Source organism: Daphnia pulicaria, chromosome 6 (genome assembly GCF_021234035.1).
Source record: "Daphnia pulicaria isolate SC F1-1A chromosome 6, SC_F0-13Bv2, whole genome shotgun sequence".
In the NCBI taxonomy this organism is placed as follows: Eukaryota; Metazoa; Arthropoda; class Branchiopoda; order Diplostraca; family Daphniidae; genus Daphnia; species Daphnia pulicaria.
In genome coordinates, this window is record NC_060918.1 from 20,550,252 (window position 1) to 20,574,847 (window position 24,596).

General features: G+C 42.2%; 1 protein-coding gene across 2 annotated transcripts in view; it reads left to right on the forward strand.

Moving 5' to 3' along the window:
- The first annotated feature begins 1,799 nt into the window (after window positions 1-1,799).
- The window catches only part of LOC124341792 (nephrin-like), a 41,244-nt gene continuing 18,447 nt past the window's right edge, over window positions 1,800-24,596 (forward strand). The window contains exons 1-7 of one of the 2 annotated variants that reach the window (XM_046794734.1): window positions 1,800-2,154; window positions 7,392-8,483; window positions 9,874-9,912; window positions 10,906-11,041; window positions 13,970-14,232; window positions 16,079-16,189; window positions 17,424-17,639. In XM_046794734.1, the coding sequence (XP_046650690.1) occupies window positions 8,012-8,483; window positions 9,874-9,912; window positions 10,906-11,041; window positions 13,970-14,232; window positions 16,079-16,189; window positions 17,424-17,639 (1,237 nt within the window). In that variant the 5' untranslated portion in view covers window positions 1,800-2,154; window positions 7,392-8,011. The remainder of the gene's footprint in view (window positions 2,155-7,391; window positions 8,484-9,873; window positions 9,913-10,905; window positions 11,042-13,969; window positions 14,233-16,078; window positions 16,190-17,423; window positions 17,640-24,596) is intronic. The other variant, XM_046794735.1, reaches the window with a different exon arrangement.

Consider the following 24,596-nt stretch of genomic DNA (forward strand, 5'->3'; position numbering starts at 1 on the left):
GGAAAAACCGTTGACTGACAGTAGAAACTTAAAGTTTAAAAAAAAAAACCCAATAATGAAACCCACCAACGGAATACCAATTAAAAAGCTTAAAAAAGTATGGTATTTGACTAAAAACACGGAAAAAGTCGAACACAAATGATTTTTCTGGTATCATATTTTATGTATATTTAATTTTATGTAGCCTAAGCCAAAAAGCCCAGACACTGTGTGGCCGATGCGCCCCCAACATAGGGGTCCTAGTATATTATTGAATATCTCTTATTTAAACTATTGTAAATATAAAGCAAACTAAACAGGCTTAAAGAGGAGATAACGTAGAGTATTTTCCATATTTTTTTATAATTTTAAAGTAATCGGGAAAGCCAAACCCTTGATTCGAAAGTCAAAGTAGGGCGACCCAATTTTAAGACGACAAATTCTTTTTATTTTTCATTCCTCAACCGTTCGTCGTACTACCATGAAATTTGGTTTTAAGATGCGCATTACTAACATCTACTTCTCCTGATTTTTTGAATATTTTATTGCAATTCTAACCCATCAAGAAATCAATTGAGCCTACCGACCCGAACGCCAGATCACCCCACTGTCCCCTAAATAAAAAAATGGGGGCTACCATTAAATGTGAAATATATAAAAATGTAAAAAAAAAATATGGTGATTAAATTGGGAGAAATTATAGAAAAAAGAAAACTGTCCCGCGTTACTCCAGTCTCCAAAACTTACAAATTTACCCTACGGCCTACGTTACACTGATATGACTTACAATGAAATACAAATATCGAAGTCGCCAAGGGGTTTTATATAGCCAAGAGTTCCTTACTTATTGCTCCAATGGAAAATCATCAACTTCGGCTATCATTCACAAGGAGCTTGAGGGAGCGGAAAAGATTCATATGAAGTTCCTGAGTAAAACTAAAAGTTTTTGAGCCTTTTTTATCCGATTTTTAGACAGTCTACACGTTCATTGATATTCCTTTCTACACAGCTACATAATGTATCACATTAAAATAGTATACCCACCGGATTCGCAACCGAGGGATAGCCTACAAAAGAGACGAACCTATAGCCTAACGTCACCGTAAATCAATCTATTTCTCGCTATTTCTCTATTGATTCCAAATCAGATGGAATGTAATGTCAGCTTGATTTGTTCCTGTTTTATGCTCCCAACATTGCGTCCTTTGAATGAAAACCTATGTACAAAAGAGGCAGACCATTGGTACTATATGAAATTCTTCTTTATTTGGTCACGTCTTTGTTGCCTTTTTCTGCTTAGCATTCACGCACTATCAGTCTCATCTCGCAGACCCCCATATACTAAACTGTAGACACCCGCATTTGTATTCTTTTCTCTTCTCTCTCAAGTGTCGATGGAGCGAGATAGGTGAGCCAAGAAGACGAAGACTCTCCAGCAGGTGACGCCAATGCTGGATAAAAGAAGAAAAAAACCCTGATTTTTTTAATGATCAGAACTTGAAGAGAGACTAATATTCATTCAAACTGGTTACAAATATCTTATCCACAAGTCAATTAAACTTAAACAAATGAAAAATATAATCGTCTTAACTGTGGAGAATTGTTCCAGATCAACTCCAAAGTCCAAACTTCGTGTTATAAATAGGGGTCTATTTTTTGGGCAATTATAGTAGATAAACCTTTCACGATGAAGACAATCTTCGTGATGGAAATACGTCGAAATAGTTCGTCTGTCCGCCGCCTGGCCGTGCACGTTGCGTCGTCGACACACCTGAGGATGTCGAGCGGGAAAAGAGGAAGGGCCAAGTCAACGAATCCTCGTGTAAAAGTCTCAGTGCCGCGCAGACTTCCGTCGAGTCGAGTCAAGCGCTTCCGTCTTGTTACCCGTAGGTCTATACTATTGTACACTAACCTTCACGCTGCCGTACTGCTGTAGAAACGTTAGACGTTGGGGCGCATTTTTAGCGAAGACAATCGTGTTTCCTATTGGATTTCAGTGGTGTCGATTTCTGACATTTAGCACGCAACCAAAAGGCAGTAGCGCCAAACCATCAACGTCGTCGAGGAGAGGAGAGAAATCCGATCTGGAACAGCGCAACGTATTGCGGTTTGGTTGTGCAGGTTGTCGAGTGTTTCGTTTTGTTGAATACCAACCAGCCAGCGAGCGTCGGTTAGGTAAGTGGTCGATCTTTTCCTTGCGAGTTGATATGCAGTACTCTGGGGAGGCTGTGTCTACGTGCATGTCCGCGACTTTTCCGTTTTTTTAATACCGAAATTGGAGACATCAAAGATTCAAGAACTCCTCTCAGCGCGGTTGTTCAAAGCTCCCTTAATTGTCGTTCTATTCCTGTCGAAAGTCCGAGCTATAGTTTAACCATTAAGTGCTATACTAGGCCTATTTACAAGGTGGCTAATTGCCGCAACAGCCAAAAAAAAATATCATTTTATCAACTAGAATAACTAGTACATCCATGGCTTTTGCAACACAAATAGAGAAGCGCTTTTGCGCACTGTCCAGAGAGTATGTACCAAATGAGTAAATGACTTATGCCGAGATGACAATGAGAATGTTCAACGTTCAGAACGTTAGGCCGAGTTTCTCCTCAGTTGTAATTTAACTGCATACATGTAGCTGAAGCCCACAGTTAATATTGAGTCTTATTTCTTAGAATGAGCTGTATGGAGCACAAACTTACTTGTAAATATACTAATAGGAGAAACAGAGCGGCAAGGGCCGGCGGACGTTTTCCTATTTCAACGTTATATGTATTTTGACATGACATTGATCTTTCTTGTTCCGACTATTCCATTAGCTCTTTTCATTTGGGGGGTACCTAGAACCAAGTCCTTGACTTTTTATTTTAAAATCCATTCGACAACGTTTGACTCTGAAGAGCACGCGTGAAAGCCAAACAAGAAAATAAGGACAAGGAAAGAGGATTTAGTCTATTTCGGCTCAATCAAATTGAAGATGTTGCACAATTTTTCTCTGGAACGACTACAATACGTCATCATCGTTACTCTACCGTGCTGTTTGAAAGTTTGTTAGACATCCCGTCCCTAGTCGCCAGCATTTAAAAAGAAAAAGCTGCCTTGTTAACGACAATCATCCATTCTGTTCCACGCCTACATATTATAATTTGCAGAGAAGGGGACTCCATATAGGTACTCCATTTGAGAGATGAGAGTTTTCCGAGTATATACAATGTAGACAGAATTAAGACGCAGAAAATAAATATATAACAAGACGTGCAAAAATGTTCGTCATATCTTCCTCGCAAGTCGAGAGACCCAGCACTTTTTTTCAAACGCCCCTGTCTATATCTATACAGGCTAATATACGTATATATATACCTGTTCGCCGGATCGCTGGTCTATGTATATATACTACATCCTCACGCATATATAATCCGCCTTTCTCATCATCATCTCCCGTGTGCAAAACGGGGGAGGTGCGTATCGTTTGCCAGCGAGTTATATTATCTATACGAGATATGCATTTACGTCTAGCATATAATAACGTGCTGGAACTCCCGGTCGTGATTTGATTTGCCATACAAGGATATTTCAAATAAAGCAATAATGGGTTTTCAATTCGTGCTAGGTTCGTGCTGCTCCGGCATATTATATATAGTATGTATAGGCTATATCATTCCCTCTCTGCTGTGTTCGCGGAACGTGTTTGCGTGGTATAGTGATGAAGGGTCGGTCCCAATTCTTATATCACCTTGGTATAAATTTGAATTGGAGAGTTTTGCGGCCCACACCAAACTTGGATTATTACCGACACAGTCGAAGTTGAATTTTTGTTGCCATTTTTATCGCCGAGTCTTTGTGCTCCGCACAATTTAATTAAAGCGGCAGTCGAGAGAGCGACGATTTTTTTTTTCCGGTCGTAACTCGTAAATTAAGTTTGTCAGTTTTTATCGGGAAAAGAAAAGAAAATCTGAATTTTTTCTGGCAAGCGCATTTGTGTATTAGTCGCGCGCGCGTTGCCTGGGATTTTCTTTCATTTCGGTCGAGTGGTGAAGGGAGCCAATTATTTAAATCAATACGACCCACTTAAAAATGAGGAACGAGCACGATCTTCGCATATATATATATGCTATGCTGTATAATGTGTACGTATGCAAAGGAGCGCAGGAAACCCCAGAAAATGTCGATCGCGTCGAGTCGGTCACGCAGCTGCTCCATTAGAAATCGACGAGCGATATCGTTACAGTCAGTCGTCTCTTATAATTCTTCTTCTTCTGTTCCGAAAAGATATTGCGCATTACTATATCACCTATGACTATATAACGCACTCCACCAGCACCTATATATCGACAGTGCAAGCAGATGACGAAATCTGTGCAGACCATCAAGTCCTTAACGGTCATCACAGTCGAGTATACATACATAAGTTAACGAGAATCTCCAGCAGTGTTTATTTATTCTCTCTCTACATGCACATCAGATCGATTCCGAGGTGGGATACGACGCGGGTGGTCCTTGGGTGTTGTTGTTATTCTTTTATTTGTAACACGGCGGGGTGAAGTGTATAACTGGGAGGGGCGTTGTGGCATAGCATTGTTTGTGTGTCTAAAGGCTATTGTCTTGGCGGGTTCGTTCGGGAGTTGGTGTACACTATATATTTATGTATAAAGTTAACGGCGGCGTGAACCAGCGTGTTGATTGCTTCAATGACGAAGCCGTTTCACTGCACAATAGATGGGAAAAACCAAATAGCCAATCAGATCTACAACATTTCCGAACATTTCATTCTTATATTTTCTGGATTTTTCAAATTTTTTAATATACCATCGTCATTTTGAAAATGATAAGCGAAACTTAGTTCAATCAACCGATTGGGCGGGATAATTTAATAAGTATATTTTAGCCAATGCATGTGGTCGATATGAACGGCGCACCCCTGAAAATCCCGACGATATCTATACAGTCTACAAATCGTTTTTTTTTTTTTACGTCTTAGTCTCGTCAGGATCACCCCCAAAGTCCATCGTGCGGTATTGATTATAGGCCTAGAAGTCGTGGTCTATATAGTCACATCTCTATCTAGCCTAAATGTATCGCTCCTGCGTGTGTCTTATGTTTTCGCTGTTGCAGCCGGTTAATATTAGATTAAGTGTTGGCCTTATTCTCTCTCTTTTATATTTCTTCAGCTGGAAGTGGACGATGTCAATGCTTTATAGCTACAGCTCGTTTCAGACACTGCTGTTGGTTCCTGGCATTTATATGTTTCCTTCCTTTTATAGCCTTTTTTTCTTTCTTTCTTTCTTTTACGACAATATTAGCGCGACCAGGCACGTCACAAATGTCGTCAAAAACTGATGGCGACCACATCATCTCGTTTTTTTTTTGCGGGACTGGTATATCAAAAAACCATTTCATTAAATGGCAAGAGGAGATGATGAGAAAATCCTTGTACATCATCAGTCTTTTTTGTTCGCTGGAATAGTCTATCATTTATTTCGTACGAGAGCTGTATAATATTATAACAAGTCTATCGCATTGCCGTCCATCTGAGTGTGTGTGTGTGTATAGGGTGGAAAAAGTTCTTGCACTTCATGCGCTATTCACCGCCAAGTTGATATTCCGCGCCGAGCACTCTTTGGCCCTGATGACCTGGCAATGCATGAAGGAGCGCGCACGGCGGCTTCGGCTTTTGTACAAGTCGTCAATCGAGATCCGATTGGCTCTCGGCGCGATTTTATTCCCTCTACACATACGTTGAGAAGTGTGCGCTGTATATATAGCTGTTATTGTGACGCAGGGCGAATGCCAAAAGGAGTGTCTTAAAGATTTATCTACACTTTTGCGTATTACATAGCTCGGAAAGAAGAGAGAGAGAGAGAAAGCTCGGGTATTTAGACAGACTGTGTGGCATTATATAGACGCTTCGGGTAATAAAGTTGGCCCGGGTGGGCGGCGCGACAGCTGGCAGTTGTGCTGTGTGTGGCGCCTCAGTCCCGCTGCTATATGCAGTCAGCTTGTTCCATCCGCAAGCCCATCACCAAGCAGCAGCACAGACAGTTTGTCTTCGTGTATAGAACTATTCGCTCCAGTGTGCTGTATAAATGGTAGACACACGTAATCTTTCGGTTCATCGTCATGGCGATATATCTCGGCGGAAATGTCGTATTGTACGGTAATATTGTGTCTTTTGATTTTGATGGGTGGCTTCTTCTTCTTCTCTTTTTTGTGTAGACGCGCGTCATTGTCCATAATCTATATGAAGTCATAGATATTGTTTATATACCTATACACACACAATGGCTCCCAGCCGACCTGTCGTCCTTTTCTTACATAATAAATAGCGGGGGGGCTTATATCTATACCGTGGCCCGTGGGTCACTATATACGGTTTACAACTTGGGCGGCCAATGTCAATTTCTAGGAAAAACTATACGCAAAATGAATTGCACATTTCCAAAGCTCAGCAGAAATGGACCTTGTATTTTGTTTTGAAAAGATGTTATTCACGTCATTTGTGTGAATGACGAACCCTTATTTATTACTCGACTGCTGGAACTGTTGCCCGGCCGTTCTTTGACGCGTAGTCGAGAGATCTGCGGACTCTTGTCATTCACGGACAACACATCACATATATCTTTGGGCTTTTCGGCCAACCGCCAGTCGCTATCGTGGATAATTCAATAGGTCGCCCTTTCGCCTTTCGCTCGGTCGGCTGTCGATTGTCACGGGGGGATGAGGGTCGGTCGCTGCTGATGGCGTTGCGGTTTCCCTTTTTCCTTGCATGTCAGCAAACGGATCCATTATGGATAACGGCCCGTATAACCTCGTTGCTCCTATAGCTCCTTGTGCGCTGTTATATAGGCATCTACAGCCCTGCGTATCTAGTCGATTTCTCCCTATAGACGTTTGTGCGCTGTTATATAGGCATCTACAGCCCTGCGTATCTAGTCGATTTCTCCCTATAGACGTTTCGTGTAGTTGCCTTTCACTCTCACGGCCCTTCATCAATCTTTCAACACACAATGTCGATCCCTTTCGAGGCCTTTTTTGTTTTTTGTTTTCCTTCTTTTCTTTTTTGCGGGAATGCGCACATTTGACACAATGTCGATAGGCTGATGTGCGGATGGGTGTCGGGCGCCAGCTGTATTACTATACTCTATAGGCGACGGGGGAAGTAAAAAAGGTGGACCTCTCTCCTCCTTTCGCCCAATTTCAATCAAGTCACGCACTGGCTCTGCTCGACAAGATATGACGCGAGCGTGTCGATTGTCACGTCGCTCAATTTCTTTTTGCGCAGAGCCTGTTATGAATATTATAATATAGAGACGCATAATATAGAGTCCATCAATCTATACGGGACGATAGTTTCCGCTCGATGATATTGACTTTTATATCTATCGCATTTTATTACAAATCCTCTTTCATTTGTTATTTAGAATCCTCCCACCAGCGAGAACCATCAACAGTATAGAGAAGAAGAGTATCGCGACATCAAACTGGCCCGGATGTCAATTCCATCGATCTGTCGCCGCTCGTCGTCCGTCTCTACTGATGGAATAGAAGCGGGCCGGATAAGCGCGACCCACCTCTTGTAGACGGGAGCGTGCGTGCATGAACCAAGGAGCCGAGCGTGTGCGGACTTCCGGCTCCGAGAAAATAAATAAATAAAAAAACCAGTGAACCCTTGAAAGAAAAGAAAGAAAAAGAAAAACCTTTTGTGAAAGTTGCTCCGCCACACAGCAGCATCTATTAAGCCTATTGCATTTATTCTCTGTCCACCAGCAAGTGAAGTGACCGTGAGTGTTCGGCTGCTGTGCTGTGTGGTCCTATAATAACATATAGACTCTGTTGGGTTCTCCTCTTTGGGCGCGGAGAGTTGGGTTACTTTGGCAACCGCCGGCCGGCGGAAGAGGCCCGTGAAGGGACGACGGAAAAGGGGAGCGACAGTGACACGCAAGAGGACAAAGCCGATCCCGTCACAAGAGGAATACTAGACGGACGGATATATACAGCAGTATAGAGGGGGTGTATAGCTGAGAAGTTGTGAGCGAGAGCGATGGAAATCCCCATGACGACGGCCGTCGTTAATGGCAGCAGCAGCAGCAGCAGGAGCTCAAGAGTCGAAAAGATGCTGATGTCGGACGGGCAGAGCCGAGTGGGACGTAACGGCGTCGTCGTCGTCGCCCGTGACGTCGCCTGTGTCTTCTCGGCCTGCCGTCGCTGCAACTACTCCCGCGGGACGAGTGCCGTCGCCGCCAGCAGGATGGGAGGATCAAGGCCTGGGGCAACAAGGCAGTCGACAAGAGCCAGGACCGGAGAAACAGAAGCCGAAAGTGATGCGGGAAGGAGAAGAATCAGCAACGACGTCGGGTGGTGCCCGCCAGCAACAGCAGCAGGAACAGCCAAGCCGCGACGACGGCGACGGCAGATCCTTCACAACGTCCTGACCCTTTTGCTCTTGGCGCTGGCGGCCTGTCGACCGTGTCACGCTCACGATCGTGAGCTTTCCGACACGGACGATGAAGATGGTAAGTTTCTATTTTTAACATTTTATAAGAAAGGGAATAGATGTATTAGGTTTCTCTCATCTCCAGCAGACTCTAAATAAAACTCTGCTGTGTCCGTGTATTTCTCGCGTTTTATTTTAGTCGGTTCGAATCAAACGACGGCGGCAACTCACGTTCAATTATTCATCTTCCGCCTAATAATTATTACGTCTTAATCTTTTCTCTCACTTTTTTCCCCTTTTGCCTTCCAAAAGTTGCGTAAAATTCGAATCATGGAAATGGGCTAAAACGAAGGTCCATTTATATGCGTATAGATAGGATAGATCCTTATTCTCCCCCCCCCCCTCCTCTCTATCTGCCTGCCACACAGAAATTCAAATTTTCTAGAATAGTTAACTGAATCAGAAATGCAATTTCCAGAAAGAATTATGCGGGGGCGACGGGTAGACACGGAAATTTTATTTCGGTGGTCGACACATTTTCAACGCCGCGCACACAACGGCCTGGTAACCGGATGAAATCCTCAAATTGTCTCCCCCACCCTATTTCTTTGTCGCATTTCGTTTTCAAATCGATCGGGGAAAAAAGAGCGCCAAATTTAAATTTTTGAAACTTTTGTTTTATTTCGTTTTATCCATTCTTCCCGCGATATAAATCTACCGAGTCATTCAACAGCTATCGACAGTTATCAATTAGAAAGCTCGTGGGGCTTATCTTATCAGACATCTCAGGATTCTCATCGTCTCTTTAGAAAAACAAGAAAAATAAAAATACCCAAGATGGAAATCGCATTGATAAAATGGCCGTGTGTGCTGTGCTGCTGCGCTAGGAGCTCGGCTCTTTTTCTTCTCTCTGTTGTCCCCCCCTCCTCTTCTTTTCCTTTGAAGTTTTAACTTACCTTAATGCTGTCTTTAACAATGGGCTTTTGGAAATGACGTCATCTACAGAGTGACTCGGCTTGCTTCGTTGCATTCACGTCAAACCTAACACACAGCAGCACAGCGGGCTGGCATATGGGGGGTCTGAGTTTCTCTATTACCTTTTATACGTCCAAGTATAACACACCCCAGCAGAGAGAAGGAGAAAAAAACAACTCTCCTTGTGTGCTCACTGTACAAAAAGGTTTCAAATACATGCGCGTCTCAAGTACCGACGAGCCCCCCCAAAAAGAGATAAGAAAGTCAATTCTCGTGCCGTCTGCTGCTGCTCTGCCGTCTTTTATTGTATAGTATATAAATAATATCTATTCTATATCTACATTTCGCTGATCATGTCTACTATATATACTACGTCTTTTCCAATCATGCTGCGCCTTTGTTAACGCAAATCACTAACTTTTTTTTTTTAAAAAAACAAACAAACAAACGCGCGGGATTTATAATATGTTGTATATCAAATACGTATATCAAAGGGAACGGAGCCCACGGCGCAGACAGCGTTCAACCGCCAGGTAAGGCGACTGATGATTGTTAGATATATTATAAGACCATGGATGCTGCTGATGCTGGTTTCCGTAAATAATATTATTAGAGACGGATCGACGAATCCAATCCAATCAAGAGCACGATCCGCGCACGTATTATTATTAGATACTATACAGCCCTACCTGCCTTATACACCACGCACGACCAAATGTGTCAACAAGCAACACAAGAAACTGCGATGTTCCAGCATGCGCATTCGAATCTGTTATATGTCGCATATCATCATTTCCTTTTGTTGAATGTGCACACGCTTATCTCTCACGAATGTGTTTTTCTTTCTTTTTCTGTTATAGGCTATTCAAAGAATGATGTAAGATATTTTCGAACGCCCACAGGGTAATCCAAGTCAGTTGGGTCTATCACTCGCCGTGTGTAGACGCTAATACATAATATAGATGGGATATCCGTTGATTGCCTATAGTTTGATTGTGTGTCCATGTCTGGGGGAATGTATGGCGTTTCCTATCAAAGCCATCACTGTTGCGCTGGCATTCTTGAATTATGCGCAGCTGCGTTATCATTTCTATTTCGTGCTTGCTGATTATTATATACCTATACCTGACTATCGATGGCGGGACTGCTACTGGGAGGTCTGTACATGTTGCAAAGTGGGGAGGGAGAGGCATATTTTTCAATGGGGCGTTGACTTTTCTTTTCGACGCAATTGAAGGGAATATAAGGTCGACCGCGGGACCCAAAGCGAAGAAACGCGATGGCCATTACACAAAATTAAAAAACAAAACATTTCGGGTCGCATTTTTTTTCAAATTGATTTTGGTTTGTTTCATTTATTTGTATTGATGTTTCACAGTATATAGTACGTCTATCTGTCGTCGTTCTTTTGATTATTGTTCAAGTTCGTGTTACACAATGGGGATGACATTGATTCGTCCCTCAAACAAAAAAATTGCTTCTCATTTTCTTTTTTTCTTTTTCTTGTCCGCTGCTGATGTACACAGGACCACTGCAACACGTCGTTAGCGTCGTCAAGGGGAAAACGAATCTCCCGTGCGACGTCACGCCGACAGACGACGAGGATGACCAGGCCAGTCTCGTCCTATTCTACAAGGACGGATCCAGTCAGTCCATTTACACGTAAGTCGCCAAATTATTATTATTTTTTTAAAGTTCATCATCATTGCTGATGAAATTGAATGCATTTCATATTTTGTTCCGGTTCAACGTGCGCTGCTTTTTGACGCTCCGCATATTTGTTGCTATGTCAACAATGGCTTTGTTATTTAGTGTAGTATACGTGTATAATAGGATCGATATGTGCTGCCCTGCCAGCACGAGTGCCGGGCGAAATATCCCGCGCGTCCGTCTAGCGTATTTATCCCCGCCCCAATACCATACTAATATACTATATTTCCTGCTGCATAGTTATTATCGTCACGACTTCTCTCACGACTCATCGCCAGCTGAGAAATCCGCTGGCTGTTTTGATGCTATTTGTAACGACCGAGCGCCATCACCATCATCATCATATCATCATAGTATAGCCTGTCTATTGTTGGCTGAATGTGCACCTTTTCTTGTTTGTACGTGTAATTGGACCGGTCGGCTGTTATTTATCCTGCACATCGCACACACCGTTCCGTACTCTCTCCTGATGCATTAGACCCCTTATACACTTGTATTCGTGTCCCGCGTCTAGCTGCCCCATATTATACATTTCCTACAAAAAAAATAACTAGAGAGTAATAGAAGTACATGCTATACATAACATAACGAGATGTATATATATGCATATAGGGGTCAACTGCACCGTTGGCAGCGTTCCGTGTTCTACACACACTGCCGGCCAACAGACTGAAACCATTTATTTTTTTAATTTTTTTTTACCAGAAGCCAACAAGCGAAAAAAAATTTAGTTTCCGAGAGGACGAAAGATTTGCGCGGTTGGTTTTATTAGAAGGCCAAGAAACACACAGCAGCAGTATAGCTATTTAGTGTAGAGAGAGACTTTTAACGATAAAAGATGCTCGAGCCGGCAGCTCTGGCCGGCTCTGGCCTCGTTTTAAGTAGATGTATAGTGCAACGAACGATGAGCACACATTACACTGTACACATACTTGAGAGAGAGAAGAGAGAGATAGAGTATAGTTCTATACTTCAGGGGATATATATATGTTCTAGTATATAGTATGTTACCGGAAAAGTTTGTTAGCACATAAAAATGACTATTAACCACTTTTGGCGAACGGAGCGGATATCATTCCACCAGTTCTATATAAAAGTTTTCCGTCGTTTATTTTATTTTGTTTTATTTTTTAACTCTCTGCTGCTGCGTTGTACATTCTTCGCCATTCAAACCTAGCAATAAAAGGTAGATTTCCAAAGGCAGAGTCTATTATATTATAAATAGAGCCGGCAGCAGTTTGGAAAATGTGAGATGAAGTTCAAAGAAATTTTTAAAAACCCAAAGAAGAAAAAAAAGTTTCTCCTGCTGTCTTTGTATTAATATATTATCTGGGTCGTGATTCTTTTGTGTCATATTTTCGACGTATATTAGCCCGGCAACCCCGCGCGGACCCCCTTCATTTTCACGTTTTGCTCTTTTTTTGTTTTTTACCTCGAGGGCTTGAGGTACACGTCGAATAATCAAAGAAGAGCTCTTTTGTGTTGGTTTTGGTTTCTCTCTGTCATTCACAATCTCCTGCGCTCGCTCACGTTCACGCGCCGTTCTTTTCTTTTTATTTTTCCCCCTCCGCCAGACTGGCCAGAACAAAAGGGTCGACACCAGCGCACACAAATTTATACCCAACGCTACAGATAGTCTTCATCTGGCTGACTGGAACGACAATAGGGCATTGGGTCTATACCCTATCTCTAATGATTAGACAATACAAGCTCTGATTTCCTTGTTGTGTTATAAGCCATCGCCCAGCAATTGGTAGCCGAATTGAATAACACGCGCGTACCCAATGGCGGCAAATAATAGCGCGGGCAAATAATATAATGCATGCAGCAGGGAACTGTGCTGGGCCAGCATCAGCATTCGGCGTCCCAGCACATGGTGCTGTTCTGGTATGTCCGCGCGCGTTATTCCTGATGTACAGTCTGATTGCGCGTCTACTTAGTCAATTCCACGACAAGCGATTGACCGACATTCTCCGCGGCGATATATCCCAGCACATGTACATACTACATATATCAACGGAATCCTAGAAAATCTCATTGCCAAAAGCATCTTATGTCAAACTACAACCCGTTAGATTCTCCCTTGACGGACTGGCGCTAGCTGAGCTGATCTGTTATTCATTCCACCATTGCTGCTGCTGTGCTGTGCGTACCACTCGTAGATGTATACCAACCGATCAATCAAGACTTCCCATGTATATAGAATGGGAGAGCTGGCGGAATGAAACTTTGGCGTCCACAGCAGCAGCTCTATAGGAGAGCTATACCTTTTTTCCCTTGTGTGCTGGGCTGTTATATCTTTATATTTTCGATGTCGATCGAAAGTGTGCGACGCAGTACGGTACATTGCTAGACCGAAAACACAGGTTACCGGCGAGATATATCCTGATGCTCTATATAAAGGGAAGATGATTTCAAGTCCTTTGTGTTCGGTGTGTGCTGTGTGTGTGTGTGTCCTTTATATATTTTCCTTTTAGCTTCAATCGTGATTTGTCGTCTGTTTGACCATGAATTCTCCATAGGTTTCCCTTTCTCTCTCTCTGTGTTTTCCACAGAAAATGATCGGATCGCGTGATCGCTCCAACTTTTTTGTCCGACCTCCACCAGCTGCGCAGAGCTCAGTGTTTTGTGTTTCTCCGTTGTTATATGTATAGTTGCAGTTTCTATATACCTTTATGCTGCTTATGTTTTTCCAGCAGTGCTTCGGACTTTCGTCCTTTTTTGTCCATCCGACGAAGCCAATCAAATAATTTATCAAATAAGTTTTTTTTTTCAAATTTTCGCGCGGTTTTATATTCTTTCTGTGGTTGGCCAAGAAGATATTAAGAATGAAATTGATGGATATATGCGCATTGTTTGATATATTCATCCGTTTGGCAGGTACGACGCCCGAGATAAGTACGCCCAAAGGCCCCGCCACTGGTCGGACGAGAACGTGCTGGGCAAGCGGGCCTTCTTCAGCAAACTGCTGCCTCATCAGCAGCCAAATAACAGATCGTCTTTGACCGGAGGCGGAGGAGGCGTAGGAGGCGGAGGCTTGACGATCGACAACGTCCACGAAGCCGACGCCGGACTCTACCGATGCCGCGTCGATTTCAAGCGATCGCCGACCCGCAACAGCCGCGTCAATCTCACCGTCGTCGGTGAGCGATGACGTCTTATGTCTTATGTTTTATATTTCTTACATGTCTTATCTTTTATATATTCCCATTGTGTTTTTTGCTGGGGGGCTCCTATGTACTTTTCGGAAGTCTCGGTCGATCCATCAGATTATTACCGACGCGTGCGGATGATGGCCAGTCTTTGAAAGACAATCGCAGAGTCTATGATGCCCATCTCTTTTTCTTTCACACTTTGCGGTCGGACATCAGTTGCGTTCAAATGTCTACAAGGTCTTGTTGCCGGTCACGAGCGGTGATGGATCGATCAAGCACATAAGATACGCTGTAGATAAAAGTCTGATTTATCCGACTGCTATTATATGTGTACAATGGGCAGCCAACAAATAATATTACAACCCCGGATGTATATCTATAATATGTAGACGGGAAAATGGCCAAATTTATTTCGACAAGTTTTGATACGCTGAGCTATATAACTTATGCAACACCGGCCCAATTGAATATTCGATGACATCAGATTTAAGGCAGTATTATATAGACCTAAACACACAGGTCGATGAAATCTGATGATCCACGTGCAGTCGGAGATGGCTGATCGACTATTGTGCCAACAGTAGCAGGGATAGAGGGGGAAAAAAGTATAAATCAGTATTGTACGTTATACGAGAGATTCGACATTCCTGTGTATGCGGGATCGATCGAATCACGTCCAACAATATCAATCAAATAATCAATCGCCAGATCTATCTATCGCTGTGAGGCTGCCATGTATTAGTAAATTCACTCGAGATGATGCGGGTTATATATTGTGCGCCGGATATAGACAGCCGAAAGCAGCAGCCAACAGCAAGGCTCTCTCATTTGGACCTTGCAATTGCATCACGTCTATTGCTGATGAACGTGCTTTATTGTACTACATATACCGACTGTTCGTATTGCCATTATATTCCTATTCCGAGGAATTCGTGATTAAGTCTTGTCTTGGCCCCGGTGCAGATATATCTCTCCCCGGGCAATGTATATAGCACCCGTTCACGTATCTAATTATTGATCTCAATGAAATGTCAGTCTGTCCGCAACTATATCGACCAGATGGACATATAAAACGGGCAAAGTGAAGATGGGAGCGGCCGGATCCAGCAGGCAAAGATAAAATAGGTGAACAATCGCCGGACAGTCTTATATAAATACGTCAGCAGAATAATAGTATAAGAAGAAACAAGAAATCCAATTTGATTATCAGCCTCAATATACTGACGCTGGCCTCGAGCAATCAAAAAATCTTCTGCTGCTGCTGCCGGTCAACAATGGCACTCGTTATCATCCGCTTTCTTCTATTATAATCTTATATGCCTTCAGCTAATCGAAATACAAGAACGTTTCAAGCAGCAGCAGCTAATACAACACCGACTGTCGCTATACATTCCCGGCATTACATAATAAAGTCCCATCCAGACATTTGCGCATTTTCTTTTTTCTTGGTATTATATTGACACTGCTGACGTGCTGATTCACCTGCTCCGACTGTATTAGGCTTGACCCCAATCTGAACTTTCCAAAGTGACAACTACATGTCTCTCTCTCACATCTATATATACACACGACGCTGTAGTAAATGCCAAGGGGTCTCGTTATCAGCTCAGCACTTTATTCGTTCGCCATGGCAACTCTATAACTTTGATTTCTCTGATTATGTTTCTTTATTTCTGTCTATATGCTGCGTCATTTCTTTCTTTTTTCAATTTTCTTTTGCGGGTCTTTCTCAAAGTCTATAATCTTTATTTCACTCGTTTGACTGAATTGTTACTCCTTTTATAAATTGTTTGATTATTTATTTCTTTTTAAACATGTTATGTATATATTATAGTGCCACCGAAGCAGATGAAAATCACAAACGAAAAAGGCATGGAGGTGGGCGACGTTATCGGTCCGTTCGACGAAGGAGCGACGCTGATTCTTGTCTGCATTGTCACCGGAGGTAAAAAAAAACAAAAACAATTCACAGAATTTAATTAGATTGTTTTTCCAAGTTGTTTCAACAACACCCCAAAGTGAATAGATTTTATTTAGATAATAAAACTCCGGTTCGTCCCTAAATTATTATATCGAGAAACTGAAAAGAATAATATATAAAGTGTACATCCCTCCAGCCAAGTCTTTTAAAAGAATTTGATCCAATCTCTGAAGAAGAAGAAGTCTAAGAAAAACCTTTTAAAGTTGTTGATGCTTTCCAGCATATGCCTCACTGCCCGGCTTGGTTATAATATCCGTCTCTTCATCTAGCCCAACAAAATAGAGATACACATCAGTGGGGGCTTTATATATATTTACTTATTCTATATATATATATAGATACAGACTCGTGCGGGATGGATCTATACTATACTCTCTAAAAATACAGGCCCATCAGGCACTAGAACTCTTTGCTATGCCTGGCTGGCTGTTTCATTCTGGCGAACGAAATCGAATCAAATTGATATGCACACACAAAAAGAAAAAGAAAATAGCGATGGGACATGTGTATAGGCTATGGGCTATATATAAAGAATAAGAGAGAGATGGAAAAAAATAAATATAGAATAAGAGAAACCTTGTCAAACATATAAGGAAATAGGCTTTGCTCCCGACCTTACTTTATTATTGTAAGCTTGTTCGAGACAACAGCAACACACAGAAGGACTATCGTAAGTATTTGGACGTCGTTGCCGGTCACAGATATTCAACGATCGACGTCGTGGAGAGATTCAACCAACCTCTTCGACAGCAACCGATTCTCTTTGATTATTCCAGATAAGAAATGCGAAGCAACCGTTATACACACAGCGTTGTCAGGGGGGGGCCTGCAGTTACTTTTTTCCTATCCAATGACCAATGATTGTAATCTGGCGATGGCCATCGATTATAGGATCATTTGCGTGATCTCTCGATTGCTGCACCCCACCACTTTTTGTCGAGAAACAAATTACGCCAAGTCGACACAGTGAGCTGTGCATATCGATTTCAGTCGATTGTGGCCATCCAACAAGGCCAGCAGCTCATACGATCCTCAATCTCCTCCCGCTAAGCCTATTGAGCAGCACGCACATCACTTGTGCCACTGGGACATAATTTACTTATACAAGCCCTGCGGGGTGAAGGGCTAACAAAACGAATGAAGGAATAAGAAAAAGGAGTTGATTCTATTTTGTCTCTTTTTGTTTGACTTCTGTTAGGTAACCCGATGCCGGAAGTGACGTGGTGGCAAGAGGGGAGAATGATCGACCGTCACGTCGAAGTGCGCCAGTATTCGGATCAAGGTGTGGCCAGCAACGTCCTCCAGCTGGAGCGGCTCAGTCGCAACGACTTGCGCTCAAAGGTCTCCTGTCAGGCCTCCAACAGTCTCTTCACCCAGCAGCCGCTGACCAAAACCGTCGAAATCGAACTCAATCGTGAGTAGTTATTTATTATCTAATCAAAATCATCTATATTTCTATCAGCAAAATCTTTCAAATTCGAATTTCTTTTTTCGGCGGGAAAATTTGAATTGTATAGTTCAAAAGATGGATAGATCTAAACTCGGCTGGGCTTTGTGCGGTGTACACGTGTGCCTTTTGTTTCTAATTCACTCCGCCCTATACTACATGTGTAATATGTATGTATATATAAACCCGATCGTTTCAAGCGAAGATGAAAAGGCTAAAAAGGGCGAAAGAAAGATCAAAGAAGTGGCGCGGCTTTTCTCCTCCAGTGACGTCGAGTCTTTTGCAAACACGATTTCGCGGGCCCGTCTTGAGATTTATCCTTTTCAATTCAAACTGCAGTCGACAAGCCCCAGGGAAAATGTAGCGTACTACTCTTTTCCTTGCTGCGCTCTAAATACTCCGTGCTCAGGAAAATGTTTTCCAGCTTTAATATTTTATTTTTATTTTATTTTTTGGGCCCATGACAATGACATAATACTTTGCCGGAGAAAAAAATAAAATAATAAAAGGACAATAAGATATATACAGTCGTGGCTGAAAGTTTGTATACCTTGTGCTCAAATATACGCCTTTTTACTCTGTATTGGCGGGTAGTGTGAGCCTATCACAAGAGAAAGGGGTTGTTATTTGTGCGCATTTTTCCTTGTTAACCCAAACCCCTCTACCCCCCTCTTTTCTTAACTCTACCCTTTAACATCACTAACTATTTTAGCGCGAAACGGGAGACGGTTAAGCAACCCTTTTACGGAACGCAAAATGAAATTTACGAACGCTTGATTAGCAAGAGTTCTAGAATTAAACGGTGGGGTGACAGAATAGTGGCAATTAATAGAATTTGTCTATCAGCCTTATTCTCTATTCATTTTGCGCCAGGTAAAAGGGTTGCTTAACCGTCTGCCGCATCACGGTAAAATAGTTAGTGATGTTAAGAGGTAGAGTTAAGTAAAGAGGGGGTAAAGGGGATTGGGTTAACAAGGAAAAATGCGCACAAATAACAACCCCTTTCTCTTGTGATAGGCTCACACTACCCGCCAATACAGAGTAAAAAGGCGTATATTTGAGCACAAGGTATACAAACTTTCAGCCACGACTGTATAAGATGAGCTCCAACATTTTCTAGGCTTTTTTTTATTCCGTATAAGTTTTGCAGACCAGCACTCCAGCGCCGGAAGATCAAACGTTACACACAATCAAAAAAGGGAGGAAAAAAAATACCTTTTGGCAAGAGAGAAACTCTGCCAACTTTTGTCATTGATCATCCAACGTATATACGCTGGAAAGCTTTTCGGTATTGAAGGCAACTTTGTTAGTTGAAATGGGCTCCGATGGTCGTAGAGTCCGAATTTCAATCCATATAATGTCCTGTATATAATAGGTGAATGTACATATACGGAGAGCCAAACATGAAAGGCTCAACGGGACGAATATGTAAGACGTCGAAACATATAATAAAAGCTCTACAAACATAGAAAAGAAATTCTAGATCCAGCTCTCTACCGTTATTGTACAGATAAATTTGGTGTACATCGTCTTGTGTAATAATGTTGATGAAGTGGGCACACATCATCGTCGTCCGCCATAGCAAAAATACAACCGGAACAACTGCCCCGGGTTATTTCCCTCCTGGATGATATCTAAACGTGAGAAAGAATATAAGAAGAAAACAAAAGAAAGCAAAGCGATGAGGTATATAATACACCGACATGTAATCAACCCGGTACATGTTAGTACGTCCGGTTGGCGCCCAACGCGGGAATACGGATATAGAATTTATATGTACAGGAAAATGGCTTTCAATTCTTGCGGGAAATGATCGAGATCTTTGAGTGCGTTTTTATATCATATACTTTTTGGGGTCTGTGTTGTTGTTAGATATTTTCCAGCCGGTCGTCGTATGATCTTATACGGTATATATTGGGGCCGCCGGGCTCTCAAAATGGGGATAAATTAATGGCGCAAAAACGCAAGTGGGGACCATATACAGTCTGATGTAGAATTCTCTGGGCGGACATTATTATCAAGTCAGTTATAGACGATGGCTCCTCTGGGAGTCTATAGAGGATAAAGTTTTTTTCACTTTGGCCGCAAGGCATATATCCAGCAGACCCAGCGGACAACCCCCAAAGTCGGCAAATTATCGATGAACTCTTCTCGGCTAACCCGCTAAAAGTAATGGCGATTATACTATATCTAATAATATAACAAAACAAAACAAAACAAAACAAAAAGAGGCTGATAAGGTTATAACGTAGCAGACTATAAGAGAATTAACTGTTCAGGCTGCTGCTGCTGTGGGCAGGGGATTTGTATAGATGAGAGTGGCGCTCGTAATTTCTTGGGAGATAGACGCAACAACGGCAACAACAACAGCAACAACAGCTCGGCCCGGGATTAAGCTCTTCTCTTCAAGTGAAAGGCCAAAAGCGACGGACGAGGGCGTTTGTTTTATACGACGCCTTCGTTTTTCTTTCTTTCTCTTTTATTCTTTTTGCGCTCATTGATCGCCTCCATCAAAATGTCTTAAACAAAAACAAATCCAGACAGAGCTCTAATACTAGATCTAGTATAGACTTACTGGTTCACTAATAACTGGAGGCCATCAACAGCAGCAGCAATGACGGCGACGACGAGTGGAATGAAGAGAAAAGCCAAAGATGCTGCTGTCTAGTCTCATTAGAGTTGTTGCGTCTTCTTTCATCTGTGCTCCTGCTCGTCCTGGGACCTCTCCACAGGCCGCAGAGGGAAAAATAATAAAAAAAAGAGCGACTGTATGTAATCTATTGAGCGATTGATAATACAGCGGGAGATGTGTGCGTTGGCTGGGCTGCCGTGAAGCCAATCAAGCGTCTCCGTGGTCTCTCTCTCTTCGTTTCGTAATTATCGTTGCCTCTCCCATTAACGCCACTCGTCAACGCCCACCCACACATATATAATAAACACACACAGCGCACAATGTCATAAACAGTTCTATATACGACGGCTCGGCTCGGCTCTCTCCTTATATAATAAGAACTCACCACATTACACGGCACAATGCTGGGAGCGAAGCGCAAGAGGCTCATCGCACACACAAAAAAGACCAGCAACCGATGACATGATATAATCATTAAAAAAAATGAGCATATATATATAGAACATTATCACTAGGATACAGGCTCGGGACTGCGCCCACTCCATCTGTTATTCCGTTCTGCAGGTACGGAATATATACAAGCGTGTGAACTCTTGACTGACTATACAATCAATGCCGAAACAGTTTCCGAAAAAAAAATGATTGGCAATCAGGAAAATTTAATTTAATTTAATAAGGAGGCGGAGGAGAAAAACCAAATTATATGGCGGTTCATGAGTTATATAATATGAAATTTCCGTGAATTCGACCGAGGCACCAATGGTGTGTAGGTATAACCAAATAACCGCGAAAGAGACACTATTTTTTAAATACTTCAAAATGAAATCGATGAAAAGTCGTGAGTCATGGAGTATAGAAAAGAAATATTTGATCCCCTGTAGGCCTATAGGTGTATAGGTAGAGTGCCATTCGTATATACCTATATACACACAGCTCGGTCTCTATAATAGTTATCGGCAGCTGACGACATCTCTCCCGCACAATACATTATCAATTCAGTTTGTTTCGGTTTCGGGAAAAGGTGGAATTTGCATTCGTGCTGCACAGCATCTTCCAAAGACGACGGAGGGGGGAAGACCCCGTTGACCTATATTTATATGCGTTGGCGTAGTACGTGTTGTCTCTGTAGGCAGGCAAACAACACTAAACTGTATTATTCATTTCTATAGATTTGTAGATATAGCTTGATCTCAGAAGAGATTAACTTTTTATTAGACGGAAGCAGCTAATATACAGTCTAATGTATACGTAAGACTGTTGAAGAAAGTTATGGGAGTTCTCACGACTATCTCATCAACTTTTTGCTGCCCGGGGGGTTTTCTTCGTCGCCAAAAAAGATCAACGAGCTATGAGAATAAAAAGAAAGAGCTCGGCTCTCTTATATAGTCTCATTGTTATGCAGAAACTGGAAATAGAGTCGTCATATCCTTCTGTCAATTTCTTTCGTCGACTCGTTGAGACGCCAAACTCGTCGACATTCGAAATGCAAATCGACACACACTCGACTGCTCTATAACGCGCAGGAATTCTTGATTTGAATTTTGATTGATTCCGCGCCTATATATAAATTGGCTGGCTAATAACTAATAACTTTTCACCCAGCCGATAATATAAATCCCCCCGAGTCTATTTTTCCCCCCTCCAACCGCAGCTGCTGCTGCTGAGGGTCTTTGAAGAAAAGTTTATCCACGGGAGCCAAAATCACCTTTCCATCTACTTTATCCACCACCAAAGAAAAAATAAATTCCTCCCTTTGGGTTGAGGTTTATATTATATACCAATTGACGTTTGATTTTTCACGGAATTGCAATCAAGGGCCACTCTCTCTCTCCTCCTACTCGGTGAACTTGTCACCAGCACCATGCCGACTCTCAGAATATGGCAAACATATAAAGTTCGGGACTATATGACTATACCAGCACACAACACGTTCTTTTTTAATGGCATCTAAGCAAAGCCAAACTTGTCTGAGCCAAAAAGGTAGAAATGGGTGGTGAGGGGAAACCGGAGTAGTAGCCTACATATATATAGTGGAGATTCTATATCGTGTGTGATCAATCAACGCAGACAATAACGAGAGATGCAACTGCTTTGCTCTGTGCTGTGTGTATAGCTGAGATTTGATTCGTCGCGGGTTCGTTGCACTAATCAAATCACCATGGAAGCTGACTTTCCAACTTGGGAAGCTTTACACACACATTTCCCGGAGCTGTGCTGGCTGCTGTACACACATACACAACTTATATTCACGCTCTCTCTCGCTCTCTCTTACGTGGGTGCGATTATTGTTTCGCCTATTTTTTGTTTTCTCTTATTCCTATTTACTTTTGGGGTTCAATTTGGAATAGGCTAATGGCATACATACACGACAAACCAGTTCAATCTCAATTTTGTCTTCTTCTTCTTCTTGAAATTCCTGCTGTGAAATTCGATCGTACCGAAAACGTAACGGGTCACGTCGTCCCGCGGGATGAGAAGAGCGTCGCCCGCAACTCTCCCGCGCGAGTACTTAACTATATACACACACAGAACATGCAAAACCATCAAGCGCTGCAGCGAAGGTTGTTGACAGAGAAAATCGACCGTGTGTGCTGGGTATATAAAGGATAACATGTCAACGCTGGCGATGAGCGACGAAAACGGGCGCGGTAGATGTTATAAGGGCGGGAACCATGACGACGACGAGGAGATGAGATCATAAGAAAAAAAAAAGCCGAAGAAAAAGAATAATATAAATAACTGAAACTCTGGTTGTCAATTCAAATCACAAGATTTTGACGCGCGCTTTTTTCAAATATTTGCTGTCTGCTTTTGAATGAGTTTGGGCTTCACTGGCTCACTGCCTATATACTGTACATGCCCAACGGATATTACAACATTGTCATCATATCAACAACAAGTTTGCCAAAAAAATAGAGGGTGTATATATCTCGAGCATATCTTGAACACAATTTCAATTGTTAGCCTACACAGTGTCGCGCGATTATACGTTGAATTGCCCATAGGCCGTCTGAAGGGCTAAACGACACTTGTCAAAAAATACAAAAAAGTTTCTATCTTTCATCTTGACTGTAAAGAAAAAGTTTAATATTACTATACAACGCGCACAGCAGTCGTCCGACTGGAAACCGATTGGGGAGCGCATAGCATAGCATCGTAAAGATTAAAATCCGTTGGATGTTGTGGTGCTGGCGACTATGTATATGAAAAAAACTGAAAGAAATTCAATTTTCGCCTTTCTTTTTTCTTTTTTAAAATAATAGAATCTAGTATGCGGGGGATTCTGTTTAGGGTGGCTCACCGCGATCGATGATGCTCTATCTCTCTCTCTCTCTCGGCGTGCCTATATATCGCAAATCTAATACAATGTCGAGCAGCTCGGAGCAGCTATGTACAGGAAAAAGTTGCTTTTAAAATATTGTTATCGCCAGTCTATAGTACGTGTGTAGATTCTTCTAGAGTTAGAAAAAATACAAAAGAATAAAAAGGAGCGCAGGAAAAAAGAAAAAGTGTCTCCGTATAATAGCACACAGGAGCTATTATCTTATTCCCTTGTCGGATGATCTTATTCTCTTTCCTTTTTTTTTTTTTGTTGCAAATGCGAAACAAACTGAATAAAAATGAATTCCAAACTTTGGTTAGTATATAGAACAAATTTGAGTGTGATGCAGTTCGCAGAGCACAGCAGCAGCAGCACGGTCACTAGGCCAACTTTTCAACTTTATTATTATATAACTCGATGAGCTGTTTTGTAGTCATTTGAAGTAGTGTAGTTACATGATGTATACTCCTGTAATATAGTCGTCTGTAGATAGGCACATCACGATGTCTATCGCATTTCAGGAAAAGCCCAGTGCCCAATTATTATGCCAGCGGGTGCGGCAGCAACACCAGTACCCTCTCGAATTGGTTTCGGTCTATATAAGGATGTCTATACTTGAACATTTCTGTAAATCATTTGATCGAATTTTCCAAATTGCCTCAATTTTCTTTCGCGTCGGTCAGACAATATCGAGCGGCCATCAGCCCATCAGCGATTGCGCTTCGGCCATGGCCATTTGCAAATCTTGAAGTTCATTTTTTGAATGCATATTCCTTCATCACGTCAGGGAAGACCACCAACAAGTTTCCAGTCGTCATCGGCGGCTTCTTGGGAGGGAGACGAAGAGATTCCAAGAATTGTTGTTTGATCAATTGAAGCTCTTGCTGGAGAGAACGCAACTCTTTGAGTGTTAAAGGAAGAAAGAAAACCAGATAAGAGAAGGAAGGAATAAATATAGAAAAAAAATAGC